This window comes from Molothrus aeneus, chromosome 7, assembly GCF_037042795.1.
Source record: "Molothrus aeneus isolate 106 chromosome 7, BPBGC_Maene_1.0, whole genome shotgun sequence".
Classification (NCBI taxonomy): Eukaryota; Metazoa; Chordata; class Aves; order Passeriformes; family Icteridae; genus Molothrus; species Molothrus aeneus.
The window spans coordinates 3,910,664-3,924,791 of record NC_089652.1 but is presented as its reverse complement, the minus strand read 5'-3'; the positions used below and the strand labels follow the sequence as shown (position 1 = coordinate 3,924,791).

Below are 14,128 nucleotides of genomic sequence, written 5' to 3'. Positions count from 1 at the left end.
CATATTCAGTTGTAGACTGAGCTTTGCTATGTGCAGCTGAAGATTTCAGTAGGGACTTGCAAAGGCCTCTCTTTCCCTGGAGAGCAGTGGAGACTCTTCTCATCCAGTGACATTTATTTTGGGTTCCCACTGGGATTAGACAGGTGTAATATATATATTGTAATATAAATATATTGATGGAAAATCATGCTGTTAACAGGTAAAGTTGGAACAAAAAGGAAAGTACACCAAACTGTGCACATTTAGGTAAGGAGGAGACAAAATCACTCTTATATTTTGTGCTTGTGTTTCAAGTTAATCTTTTCCTTCCTCCAGCTGTTGGCAAAGGGAAATCCAGCCCTTTTGTCCCTTTTTGGGGAGTGGTAGGAGGTATCCCTGGGAATTCAGCTCTTCCCATTCTGTTCAGGAACTAAACAAACATTCCCGCACCTGTAGCTTCAGAGGGTGGACCAGGCTCTTTATTCTTCACTCCAGCAGATGCCCATTAGAGAACTTCCAATTGGCACTGGTTTTGTTGTGGCTCCATGTCTAAGAGCACAGCAAATCCATTATTCATAATCCCTTCCCAAGTTCACAAAGGCATTGAATAGTGCTGCATATAACTCCTTAAGGCTGCCACCCACTCAAATCCATTTTATTTGGACAAATAAAGAAACTCTACACTGAAGAAAACCAATTTGAAAGCACACTGAAATGCATTTTCCTCACTTAAATATTGAAGTGCTTATATTTATTGCATCTCAGCCTTGTTGTACTGTTTTCAAAAAGAATTTGCTTGTTTAATAGGTCTAAAGAAGTTTCAGTAAATTTAAAATGTGGAGGAAAATGACATCCGACAAGAGTCACAGTGCTTTTTATGTACATGGGTTGGGATTAAAGACATAAAAGAAATATATTAAAAATAAATTTAAAAATACTAACTTAATACACACACACAAAAAATTTTAAAAGTAGTGAAATTAAATTATGACATGCCAGTACTGCTTTCTCTGTCCTATATAGAATTTCACCACTTAACCTAGACCAGAAATGGATCTTGAGGTAAAATAATGGTGGAGTTTTGGTTTGTTTTAGGGGTTTTTGGAGGTGCAGGGGTTTTGCTGGACTCAGGTTTGGTTGGTTTTTTGAGAGCTACAAGCTGGTTTGAGTCAGTTTTATGGCAACTGTGTGGATCTAGTTGAGTTCTCTAGATTTATTCTGCTGGCCTCCTGTATAATTCTTGTTTCAGTCTTTCCCTTTTGTTGGTAATTTTCCAATGCTGGTGTTTTCTTTGAAGAAAGGAAAGAATTTTGTGCTAGTGCAGACCTGGGTTATCCATCGTGCAATTTAATGCAGCTCCTGGCAAACAGAAGCCCAAGAGCCACTTCTTGTTCTCCTCATCAGCTGCTCCCCAATTCTGGTTGATAGCACAGAACAAGTTCTGAACAAGTTCACAGAAAAAGTTCTCCCTCAGCAGCTGCTCCACCCCAACCCTTCATTTAAAACCCCCAGAGTTGGAGCTTTCAAAGAGCCCGAGGGGTTGATTGAAAATATGTTGGTGTGGCCACATTGTCACGTGGGAAAATCCCATTATTTGGGCACCCAACAGCTGCAGGAATCTCAGACTGTGCACTATCCAGGCAGCTTGGAAATCTCATCCTAAATATGTAAGTTTATAGAGAACATGATATGCTGGAGCTTAGTGGGATGAACATAGTAGGCTTTGACAAGGTATTTTAGGCTTTAGTGCTACAGGAGTGACATTTTTTAAAAGTGTGCTGTTATCCACTGTAACAGACTTAAACTCTTGTTAAAAACAATTCTTTCCTGACTTGTCTGGGAGTTTTCAGAAGCAATAGATCAGATTAGCCTCACAAAGAAAATGTGTGTTCCAGCATAATGTAGTAAGTTTATCTGGTCTTCTGGTGAAAATATATTTCAAATTTTGTTTTTTCTTGTTACATTTGTTATTTTCTGTGTTATGTCTCACCAGTCAATAGTTGTGCATATAATGCCATATTCTTTATTTATTAATGTGATCGTGTAGAAGAATGAAATAAATGATGACAAGGAAGAGAATGAAAGAAATAACAAATTCTTCAGGGTGGTTGGAATGCACCATAAAGGGGATCTGAATGTGGAGTGCAGATGGCTCATCTTCTCCACAATATTTTATTTGAACAGCAAAAGTCTAAAACTTCAAAATAACCTGTTCAAATAGCTCTCACATAAGCTTTAATATAAGGACACAAGAAATGAAATCACTTGGCAGTGATCCATCAAAAACTTGTGTGCTGTTGTCTTTCAAAAGCAAGGAGGGATTGAGACATCTGCATTTACTTGTTCAGGGTTAGCCTGAAAAGGCAGTAGTTTTTAAGTCCTTGTAATAAAAGAAAAAAGAAGACACAAATAATAAGATCATGACAGCTTGATATGGAGTGTGGAGCAGGCCATGAGCTCAGCACTGATGTCAGCTGATGTGGTAATTGAGGAGAGCCCACTGTCACAGGGGAGAGGTTTTGCTTATTCAGTGGCAGAATTGCTGAGCAGCAAACACACTGCTTGTCCTGCCCTGCTTAAATGGGTTACAGCTATTTCATTATTACTGAGCCTGTGTGGATCTGATTAGCTCAGACCCCTGAGCCTGGAGGGAGGAGGAGATAATTGTTTCATGAAACAAGGCTCTGGGTTTCAATAAGTGATTTCTGATGCTCCTGTCTTCACCTGTCCAACAAAAATAATCCCCTGAGGAAACTTGATTTGCAAAAAGTCCTGAGCAAGGGTCAGAGTCAAAAAATAATTAAGAATTACCATGTACCTTTTTGAACCTGAGTGTACCTTGCTCCTGGACTGAGGTTTGGGACTCTGGTGGCTTGTTTTTTGTATGTTGCAAGGGAGACACAGGCATTTCCAAGGAGGAGTTTGTGTTCTAGTTCCTGGCTGAAGGACTGAAGGAGCATTTTATTCCATCACTATGAAATACAAGAGCTGACCCTGGAGGGGAACTGCTGCAGATCGTGTCGGTGCTGGGAGCACTGAGCTGCACAAAGCTTTTCCTTTGGCTGATGGAATTTATTTTCTGCATGCAGACAGACTTGATGGAAAAGTTAGAAGCCATAGCCACAAATGGATGGTTTGATACGTGGGTGTTGATTTTCCAGAGGCAGAGGAAAGAACTAAACCTGGATTTTGAAATATGGAATGCAGGGTGTGTGCTCCTGCATGGTGCTCAGAGTGGGACCAAATCCCACTGCTGTGTTACAGATGTTCTGGGAATGGCCAGAACATTCCCATTAGAGTAGTGTTAACAAATGTGTCATTTCTGACTGGCAGCTGGGGTGAGAATTACTAATTAAGTCAGGATTACTTTAGATCATTCCCTGGTGTCACTCTTGTTAGGCACATTTTCAACCTTGTAATTGACTTGGTCTGTTTTGACCCAGCTGATGTAAAGGGCACTTAAAATCTACATTTGGGATATAAAAGCCTAAATCTTCTTCTGTCCCATGACTTTCAAAGTCATTTTTGTTGACCTAACTCTAACCTTGGGGAAGTACAATCCTTGTCAAATGAAACGTAATCCAAATTTGAAACATATAAAAACATGTCTCACTTCTGAAAAAATTGGATTGTAAATAACAGGCTTCTGTTTGAACTAAAATTGCTGAAATAAGTTACCATAATTTATTTGGAGCCCAATTTCAATAGAAAGTGAGCTTTTGCAACAGCTGTTGCCATGAGCTGAAATGTGCCCTGTGCTGCCGACAATCAGGTGTTGAGCAGTGGAATTTTAAAGATACCTTGATGAGCTACAGCCAAGCCTACATAGTAAAAGGGACTGAAGAATATATTACAATCTTGCAAAAAGACCACAGACTATTCTTAATAGAGATTTTAAGTCCTTCAGTCCTACTGTTTTATCTTTCCTTTAAAAAAATTAAAGCTTCACACCAAAAACCCCTTCATCTAGAATCAGAAAATACAAATAATAATACTTCTCATAGAACACTTCATTTGTTCAAAGAAATGCAAGACATTAAGAGACTAAATCTTCAGTGTAATAATGAGCAGATTCATTATTCATGTTTCAAGCCAATAAAAAAAGGAGATAGATTATTGGCAAAGTTTTCATGCCTTCTAATGAAAGCCTAAGTAGAATATTATTAATTCAATAACTTGGGCTTTTCACTCACAAAAACGTATAAAGCTATTGTCAATCATATTTAGTATTCTCAGTTTTTATCAAAATAGATCCTGAGTTTGGGTAGTATTGGAATCAATCAAGCACCAAAAGGTAATTGATTATATTTCTTTTCTGCCTATTTGTGCCAGAGAGTTCTAACCCACCATGGCACAGGGAGAGTCTTCGTTCTGTAAAGCCCACCCTACTACTATCTATGTGCACTTGATACAGAAACATGGTAAAAAATAAGGTTTTTAATATTTCCCAGGCTGGCATCAGGCGGCCAGGCCTGTGTCCAACACCACAGCCAGCAGGGGTGGCCTCAAAACTTTGTGCTTTTTTGTCTGAGAGTATTTTTTAACTCAGTGCTGCATCTTGGTGTCTGCCTGCTAGAGGAAGTTTCCACACGCTCAATAAACACACAGCTTCTACTTAAATACACACAGTAGAGCTCTGCCAGAAAAATAAATACAGTGTTATAATTGGCTACTTTTCCAGTAATACATATTGTGTTACATAAATTACCAGGATTTGAGGCAAATAAGCACTTCAATCCCAAAGGTAAGGCATGAAGTTTTGCAACCTTTTTCTCCTGCATTCACAGCACTCTCTTTCAAGGACTGTGATTATTTGGCTGTTATCTAATTTCACTGCAGAATAGAAATCTGACTGGAGCCTTGCTTTCTGCTGGTTAATTATAAATTTATTAGGGGAATTTTGCCAAATGTCCCTCACTGTTAGACCTCACTGAACCTGAAGTTCAAGCTATCAGACTTCATTTAACGTAATGCATTGCCCTCTTTTTCTGTTCTGCATGTGGTTTTTTGTATTTTTTTGTTCTCAGGTACATTCAATTTTCCCTTTCTGTGTATTATTTGCCAAAGAGACTCTTTCAAGTTATAGAAATGGGACGAAGTCATTTTTAGAACAGCAAAATATGTAAGGAGGCAAGGTCCCTGGAGATGAAATGAATTTCCAACACAATAAAATAGCTTTCCTGTCCTGTTTGGGTGTTGCCGTTGACAGAGTATCTTGTTAAGAGCACACCAATGCCTCAGGGGTGGGGGGCTGTGGAGGGAGCACCACAGAGTGGAAAGGGAAGGATTAGAGAAGCTTTTGGCCATCTCCCTGCTGTGGGAAGGCTTTAACCCTCTGGAGGTGCTTGCAAGAGTGAGCCCCAAAGTGCTTGGGACTGGGCTTGAGAGCACAAGGTGTTCTCACATCTCATCTAACAAGACCCACATTTAAGGACCATCATGTTCAGGCACTGCCCTTCAGCCTTCTCTTGGACTTTTGCTAAAAGTGGGGGCTCCCAATAAGTGTGAGACAAATTTGGAGCAGACTGGAGGGTACCTGGAGGTGTAGGTGCATCCTGTGTGAGCACAAAGCCCAGGGTGTTCCTTCCCCCAGCTGGGCCAGAGGAGGGTCGGGACTGCAGTTAACTCTTGCAGGTAGAATCTCTTCAGCTACTAAATCCTGGTGCTTTTATTGCAGTTTTCAGCAGGAGTTGCAGCAGAGCTGGTGAGAGTTGAGTCTTTACAAATTGGTGTTAAAGGAAAGCTGCCGTGCTCAGTTCAGCTCCTGAAAAGGGAGGGGAAAAGAGCCTTGCTTGATCTCAGAGAGGAAACCTGAACTCTCAAAAATAAACTGCTGCAGCCTTTCAAAACTTACCAAGCAAGTCAAAAATCTAACTGTTGACATAGACTCATGTCCTGTCAGTGGAAGGACACAATTTGATCCAGTTCAGAGGCTCTGTGTTTTAGCAGTACGACTGTTCACAAGGAGGTCTGAGAAAAGGATGTTACAGGATTTTACAGCAGACTTAGAAACGTGCTGAGTCAGATGAGCAATGTTTGTTTATATGCCTAGGAGACACTAATGAAACATATGGATCATGTCTGGGGTTCTTTCTTCCTTGGCTAAGCCTTCCTAGCTGGGAAAATTTTGCTTTGCTTTTGGCAGAAGGAGGAAGACAAGGGCAGAGGAAGGGGGAAAATCACACCCTTGCGCTTACCAGATCCATCCCTGTTCAGAGATCAGTTTCCTTTCACATGCTCAATTTCCTGTGCACCAGAGCAAAGTGTGAGCTGTCAGGCTCCCGTGGTAACAGAGCTGGATCTCATCCTGCTCCTCCTGCCATCAATGGCAGAGCTTGTGCTGCTTGCAGCAGGACTGGGACGTGCTCATGGTGCCTGTGTGGTTCAGCCCCTGATGGGAGTGATGACAGCAGGGTTTAATACTGAATCCTGCTTCTGCTCAGTGTGAACTTAGAAATTGCAAAAATTAAAATTATCTGATAACAGATTTCACCAGATTGAGAAACTCGTGAGTAGCTCTGCAAACTGATCCCTGCCAGGGAAAGCCTGACTTGGAGCTTTGTTTAAATCAGGGGATTGCTCCCTGTTTTGCAGAGCACTCAGATTGCAGAGATTAAAACATTCCACAAGTGCTAAATATGAAAATAAATTACACAGAGAAGGATTAAATTTGTATATTCTTTCTAAATGTTTCTAAATACTGGAGGAGAAATGTTTGCATTGTCACAGAAGCTGCAGTAAAATCTCCTTTAGCACTGCATTTTCCAAGTGTCAAACGCTGGCTTGAGAGAGAGCACAAATGAATGTTCACAATTGGAAGAGAGTTCAATTTGTTCAGTATAAGTAATAATCGAGCAAAATGTTTCATATTGACAGCATCATACTTTCATGTATCTTTTCAGAGACAAATGTACTTTCTAGAGTAGGTGTCCTCACATGTCAGTGTCTCAGAAAATGTGTTACATTTAGTGAAATAATGGGTCCAAAAAAAAAAAAATCACTGTCATAAATGATGGCAGGCACTTTTTACTGAAATACTGGTAGTTTTACATTCTTGACATGAATAATTGGATGTGTCATATGTGAAGCTACCTAGAAATAAAATAGAGGTCATAAAATGTAAAGACATGATAGGATGCATTTATAACAGCATAAACCAAGCTGGCATTTTAATGTCTTAGGCCAGCCTATTTGCTATCCTTGGCCATTGATCTTGGCTGGGAAAGTTCTATGCCGAATGTAAACAAATTTTGGAGATAGAGCCATACCATGAGAAAGTGATAGGGTTAAGTTTTGTTAAAAATATTCTCCTTTTGACTGTTCCAATTACAGCCCAGTAGGAGCACTGAAGGCTGGTTGTGGTGTGTCTTTACAGATCTTCCTCAGAAATGCTGTGTCCACCTTCACAGCAGGTGACTTTCTGGTGTAACTTGCCCTGAAAATTGTGATTGCAGCTCACACAGAAGAATGTTTCTCAATAGACATGAGAGGGAGTTGAGCTTAGTGTTTGCTCCATTTGAGACAGGAGGTTTGGGGAAAGATAGTACAGTTTGGGAGTTCCTGTTTAGGAATTCATTTAATTCAATTTAATGAATTCCTCTGAAGGCATGGAAAAAGGTGTGTGGGAGAGGCACTGACTCCAAAGAACAAGCTCAAAATCTCATTAATTTTCATTGGCTGTATAGGTAGTTTTAATTACCATGCTTGAACTGAGGTTCAATATGGCACAGAAATAAAATAAGTAATGATGGCTCCCTAACTACTCACTGAAATGGTATCCCACTCCACTCCCCCAATTTTTTTCAAATACAGCTGAACACAGAAACTACATGCTTTAAAAAAAAAAAAAGACAAAAAAGGGGACAAAAAGCTCCTGATTGCATAGGATTACATGTGTGGAGTGTTTTTTTGGAACACTAAAGTAGCAGAAGAATTGGCCACATGCTGTGTGCCTCGTGGCTGTGGTTTGCTGCATGGCTGGCAGTCCAGGCAGGCTGGGCACTGCTTCGTTCTTCCTGAGTTTTTCTGGGGAAGGATGCAGGGCAAGAGGAGTCTACCCAATGCCTGCATTCTCTTTCAATTACTGCACAGTCTCTGGAATATCTGACTGGTGCATTTTTTGGCTGCTGTTTTACATTTGTGCAGAGCCTAGGAATATTCACTGAAGTCTTATGTAAGTGGAAATCTTTCATATCTTCTCTTTTCAATGCAGTTTTACTGAAAGCCCTTTGGAATTTGAATGAACCATTGTGAAATGTGATTTTCAAAAGAGAAGTCTCTAGAAATTAAATCTTCCCAATCTGTTGAGCTAATGACATCAATATCGGTATGGTTAATTGAAGCCAGCATTCCTGGCATAGATGTGCTTCTGGATTAGTATCTGTCCATGTTTGTTTGAAACTCTTAGGAAATGTCCAAACCTGGTGAGGTAGAATGAAGGCTGATTTATTGATGGACATCATTACCTCACCTGAATTTCAGGAAGAGGAATTGACTGCAGAGAAAAAGAAAACATTGAGCACAATTAGTCCTCTACTAACAGAGGGAAAGGATGAAGGTTGAAGTGGTGCCTGAGTGATGTTTTAGCATGCAATCTGCAAAATACTAAACTACTGAGCAGCATTTCTCTCGTGACATCATTTATTGAGAACCTCTTGAGGCATCAAGATTTGTGGAAGTGTCTAACCTGCTGTTCATACATGATCCCTCTGTCTTCTGAATGAGGATGTTCAGAGGTTTTATATCCATGAGGCTCTGTGTTCACAATGAGAAAAATACCCAGTGCACGTAGCTATAGATTTATTCTAATGTAGATAAACTTGTGCCATTGGATAGAAACATGAGCTTCCATGAAAAAACACTACAGATTTATTCTAATGTAGATAAACTTGTGCCATTGGATAGAAACATGAGCTTCCATGAAAAAACACTACAGATTTATTCTAATGTAGATAAACTTGTTCCATTGGATAGAAACATGAGCTTCCATGAAAAAAACACTACAGGTTTATTCTAATGTAGATAAACTTGTTCCATTGGATAGAAACATGAGCTTCCATGAAAAAGCAGGGTGATACTCTACCCTTCACATCAACTTCTTTTTTCATGGAAAAAGAACATCTAGATAAATTGCTGCCCTTTCTCACCAGAAGATAGCTGGTACAAGACAATCTTGCTGAAATTATGTCTCAGCTGGAAGGAAAGATGAATTTATTTTATGTAGCATTGGGGAAAGGTTCTCAGAAATATTCAGTCAGTCAGTTATCATAGTGGTAAATGAGATCTTGAGAGCCAGAGCTCATCAGAGTGCAGTGATAGGGAAGTGGGAAGGAGAGAGGCTGCATCAGGGCTGGGTGTTTGTGTTGCTGATGGAAAAGTGCAAATCATTTCCTTCCCTTCTGCTGCTGTCATGGTCCATCACATCATCAGTCCATTTTCACCTTGCTAAGGGATTCTGAATGGGCCTTGCTGCTTTGGCACCTAATTAATCTCTCACAAGCCTGTTCTTGCAGCCTGTGTGCCAGGGACGGTCCAGATCTTACATCAGTGCCTGACAAACAAAATATCTTCTTTTCCTTTAACTGCCTCCCTTTTCCTGTGTTCTTTCACCCCAAGCCCAGTCAAGCAGGTTGAAGATATTGTTCTTTTCCTCTTTCTTCCAATGGAACCACTCTCACACTGTGGTAAGGAAAGCTGTCTATGTTTTCAAAAATGCAAAGTGCCCACAAAAAAAATGCAGCAGGATTTTCCTTGTCAGAAACTGTTCAGCAGCTCAGAGCCTTTACACTGGAACATGCAAGCTGGAAATGATTGGGCACCTTTAAAAAATGGCATTCCTAGGCACAAATAAGGTGTAAGATCTGAGATGGAAAAGGCATATTTGTGGTGTAAAACATTGCAATGAGACTGTGAGACAAAAGAATTATTTTACTGAAGCTATTTTACTGTCATATATCAAGTGATCATGAATATCAGATACCTTGTACACCAAGTTCTAACAGCCAAGCACTTTATGTCTAGTTTAAAATGAGTCCTTGTGACAAAATAATACATGTAGTCTATATAACAGATAACACTGGGTGGTATAATGTATTATCTATAATAGAAAAACATAGATTCTGTAAAATGATACCAGTGGAATCTAATATTTCCTTGAAATCTATTTCCTGGATAATCTTTCTCCTCAGAAGCTACTTATTTCCCTTCTGCTCTGCCTTTGTGGGGACAGGCTTGGTGTTGAGCACAGGATATCATTGCAGAGTGGCAAATGGAAAAGCACAGATCTGAGGAGTCTCTGGGTTAGATCTGTGCTCAGGGCAGTGTCCATCCCAACCGTGCAGCTCTCCTGGCCTGCCCCTCACTGCAGACACTGAGCTCCTGTGCTGGTGGTACAGAACTGGCAAGAGCTCTGAAAGCCTTCTGGGGACATACAGGCAGGGGAAAAAAAAAGGCAGAAAAATCACATCTTTAGTTCCCCTCTGCTGACAGCTTCCTTAATAAATATTGTAAGAAATTTCTCTGTTAGGAGCCACCCAGTAATCTAATTTGCAAGCCCCAGTGATATATTCAGCAGCCAGCTCTAGGGAGGTGTGTTTCTACTGTCAGAATCACATGAGCAGGGAATAAAATTCTGAGCTCTTGCTGAAAGCTGCAGTAATTTATGATGAGTTGTTGGCTTTTATTTTTTCATACTATTTTTGACTCAGCTGAACAAAGAGGATAGAGCTGCTACTGAGTTTACATTGATTAGTTTTTTCTACAGTATGCTCCCCTACCTGTGTGTTTTCACAGGATATAACAATACAAATACTGCACATTTAAGTTTTACATATATCTGAAGAAATCATGGAGTGATGCCCTTGTTTAATAATGAGTGATGGATCCTGGATTATTTCAATCTTCCCCCCTCTTGACACACTCCTGAAGGAGTTAAGCCTTTGCCAGTCTGCTGAGTTTAAGTAATCTTAAATTACTTAAACTCAGATTTAAGTTTAAGATTTTTCTGTCACTTTCTGTGCTGTCTGGATGGGGCATCCTTGGGCTCTTCCTTCTCTTCGCCTCAAGTTTAAGGAACGTTCTGCTCTGGTCTCTACACAGAAGGCAAAGCAAAACCCAAAAAGCTTTCCTGGGATTACAGCTGTACAGCCAAGGTCAGGCTGTTGGTGAGAGAACTGATTCTCCACAGCAGTGTCATCATGGTTGTGTCCACTTTCCTACAATGGGAAAAGCGTCCTGTCTGGGGTTCCATCTGTATCAGGTCCATCCCCTCAGCTGAGAAAGACCAACAGAGTTGTCCCAGAAATTAACTCATTCAAAGAAAACAAAGCAAAGAGGTGAGAAAGGCAGCCCAAAAGCTGTAGGGTGTTACTGCTCAGCTGCTCAGCTGGGAGGAGGTGCAGTGGCTGGGTGTCTTCAGCCTTGAAAGAACTTTCAGAATCACTTCACAGGTGGCACACTGACACTTCATCTGAGCTGTCAGTTCATGATGAACACCTCATTTCTAGGGGTGCACCTCTGTTCCCTCACCTCTGCTTTAAGAAATTGGAGCTCACAATGGCCTCTGGAGTGGTTCATCCATAGCCAGAGACCTCTCCTTCAGGGAAAAGGGGTTTGGGGTGTCCACAGGAACAAGACTTTACCCTCAGTAAAGAGCTCCCAGGCACCACTTGCTTTCTCTAAGCTTTTGTGCAGAGAGGAAAACCAGGTTGCCAGCACTCACTGGCTTTCTTCAGAGGGCATGTGGGCACAGTCCAATAGATCTCTCAGGCCTTTTGACAAAAAGGAATTTCATGTCTATAAAAAGGAAACTGTGCTGTCTCTATCCTACCTTTTCATTCACATTCCCTTTCAGTTCTGCATCAACAAGGTTTTTTGAGGATCCACCCAGGGAACACAAAGTGGTGCTTTCATTGTTCCTCCTTAGGATTCAATCTTTTAAAAGCCACTTTTCATTTCTTTATGCCTTCCTGCTCCAGCCTTCCTTACTGGGAAGTGAACACCAATGGGTTGGGGTTTGTAGCTGTCTCCATGGTGCAGTGTTTGGGTGAGGAATCATTGTCAGTGTTCATTTTTCCAGAGATGCACAAAATGTGTTCTGCATTCACCTAAAGCTGTCTGTGGATCATATTACCCTGAGTGGAGGGTGCTGCATTCCTGTTTTCTTCTCTTGCAGTGAGAGGTGCAGGTACACCCTGCGTGGCCACAAGGACTCAGTCAACAGCATCGAGTTCCTGCCCTTGTCCAGCACCGTTGTCACCAGCTCTGCTGACAAGACCTTGTCTCTCTGGGATGTCAGAAAGGTAGGCAAGGCTTTGCCTTGGTCTTTCCTGAATTCAGGATTTAGTGATATGTGTGACATGAGAAAAATAAAACCCAGTGTGAAATCAAAATAGAAAGTGAGGGTGATGTGCCAGTAAAAGATTCACTAATACACTTGTTATCTTCTGACCAAAAATGTCACCATGTAACACTTCCTCTCGAAGGAATCTGCCTCCCCTCCTCCAGAACTCTGCTGATTCCTCATGGAACATGCATTATTTTCTCCATATCATATCACTGCAGGTGGTGAGAGAAACTCTGCATCTCCTCCTTTGTTCTTCTCTAGCTTCTTTCTTTGGAATGGGTAAAAATGGATTGAATATACTGGAGAGTGTATTTGTCCCTGCTGCTTTGCAAACCAAATATGCAAATCCTGTTCAAGTAGAACATGAGAACAAGGCAAAAGGAATTTTTTTTCCTCTTTCATCAGAAAATCTAATAATTATAGCTGTTTCTGTGGTATGGAGTAACTTTTGAAGTTCTCAAAATAATTCCTCAGTTGATGTTATAGCCACTCAGTGCAAAGGTACAAGATTCCAGCCTCAAATGCAGAAGGTTGTATTCAGGAAGGGATTTGAGAGGAAGCAGGCAGAGCTGTTGCTGTGGATTAAATGGTGTTGTCATCAGAGCTATACAAACACAGGATAGGAAAAACTGCCATGGAAATGACACTGGAATACTTGAAATGCTCATTAGGCAATTTCTATTTATGGATTATGGAAACAGACTGAATAGAAGGTCATTTAATAATAATAATAATAATAATAATCCTGGTCAGAAAGCACAATGAGTTAAAATGAAACTAGTCAGGACTCATTATTCCTAAATGCATTGGTTTGTAGGAATATTTGATATCCAAATATGAATAATTCAAAAAGAGGAAAAAAATTATTGCAATACAAACAAAAGTGAAATGCTTAATGGAAAAATAGATTTCTGCTTTGTTTTGTTTTCAATAAATCCTGCAAGGAACTTTAGCTTGCAAATATCTCAGTAATCTCCTGCTTATAGCAAATTAACAGAGTCATCAAGGAGTTTTCCTTTGACAAACATAAGGAAAAAGCCTCTATATTTGCTCACCAATATTGTTTTTCAGCTTTGGGTAATTTAGCTAAGATAGGAAAGACTTTTGTGAAAAGAAAACGTTGTATATGGCATTTTGTTGTGTATGCATGCTGTTGAGTTTTTTCCATGTCCAGTGGGAAATCTTGCAGGTTTGGAATAAATGCTCACAGTGAAACTTTACTTGAGGTGGTGAAATCCCTGTCAAGATGCCACCTCCCTCTAAATGCTGAATGATATTAAATGTTCCCTCCAGAAAGAAGATGAATTATTTTATCCCATTAATTAGGAATAGAGTATTTGCTCATCTCTGTGAGATCAATTAGCATTAAGGAGTACATTTAAGATACTTCTAATGAAACATGAAAACCACACTCGGGTTTGTTTTCTCATAAATCAGATTCCTATTGCTAATCACATCTTGCTCTTCCATCATTAAGTGCAGTCAGCTCTTTATTATTAAAGATAATGGATACAGAGAACTCTAAGTCAGAGCAGTGTAAGTTGAATGGACAATGAGCTCTGGATTTGGGGCAGGATGGAACATAAATCTTTGTAATTACTAAGGTAGAACTCTAATGTAGCCTGCAGACTTTGGAAATGCAGGGTGTTACTTTTCCTCTTTTTTTTTTGTTTCCCTGGATTACAAAGATCCATCCAGTGGTTTAAAGAAATCTTCATCACATTGACTCTAATTTTAAACCTAAGGGCTATGTTGTCTATAGGAAAGTGAGAACAGAGAAAGATGAATTGCACTTGTGGCTCTTTC

The 14,128-nt window shown here is 40.2% G+C and overlaps 1 protein-coding gene across 1 annotated transcript in view; it reads left to right on the top strand.

Moving 5' to 3' along the window:
* Nucleotides 1–14,128, top strand: part of SPAG16 (sperm associated antigen 16) — a 384,053-nt gene that overhangs the window by 216,926 nt on the left and 152,999 nt on the right. Inside the window, exon 13 of the mRNA XM_066554035.1 lies at nucleotides 12,152–12,278. Coding sequence (XP_066410132.1) covers nucleotides 12,152–12,278 — 127 coding nt within the window. The remainder of the gene's footprint in view (nucleotides 1–12,151; nucleotides 12,279–14,128) is intronic.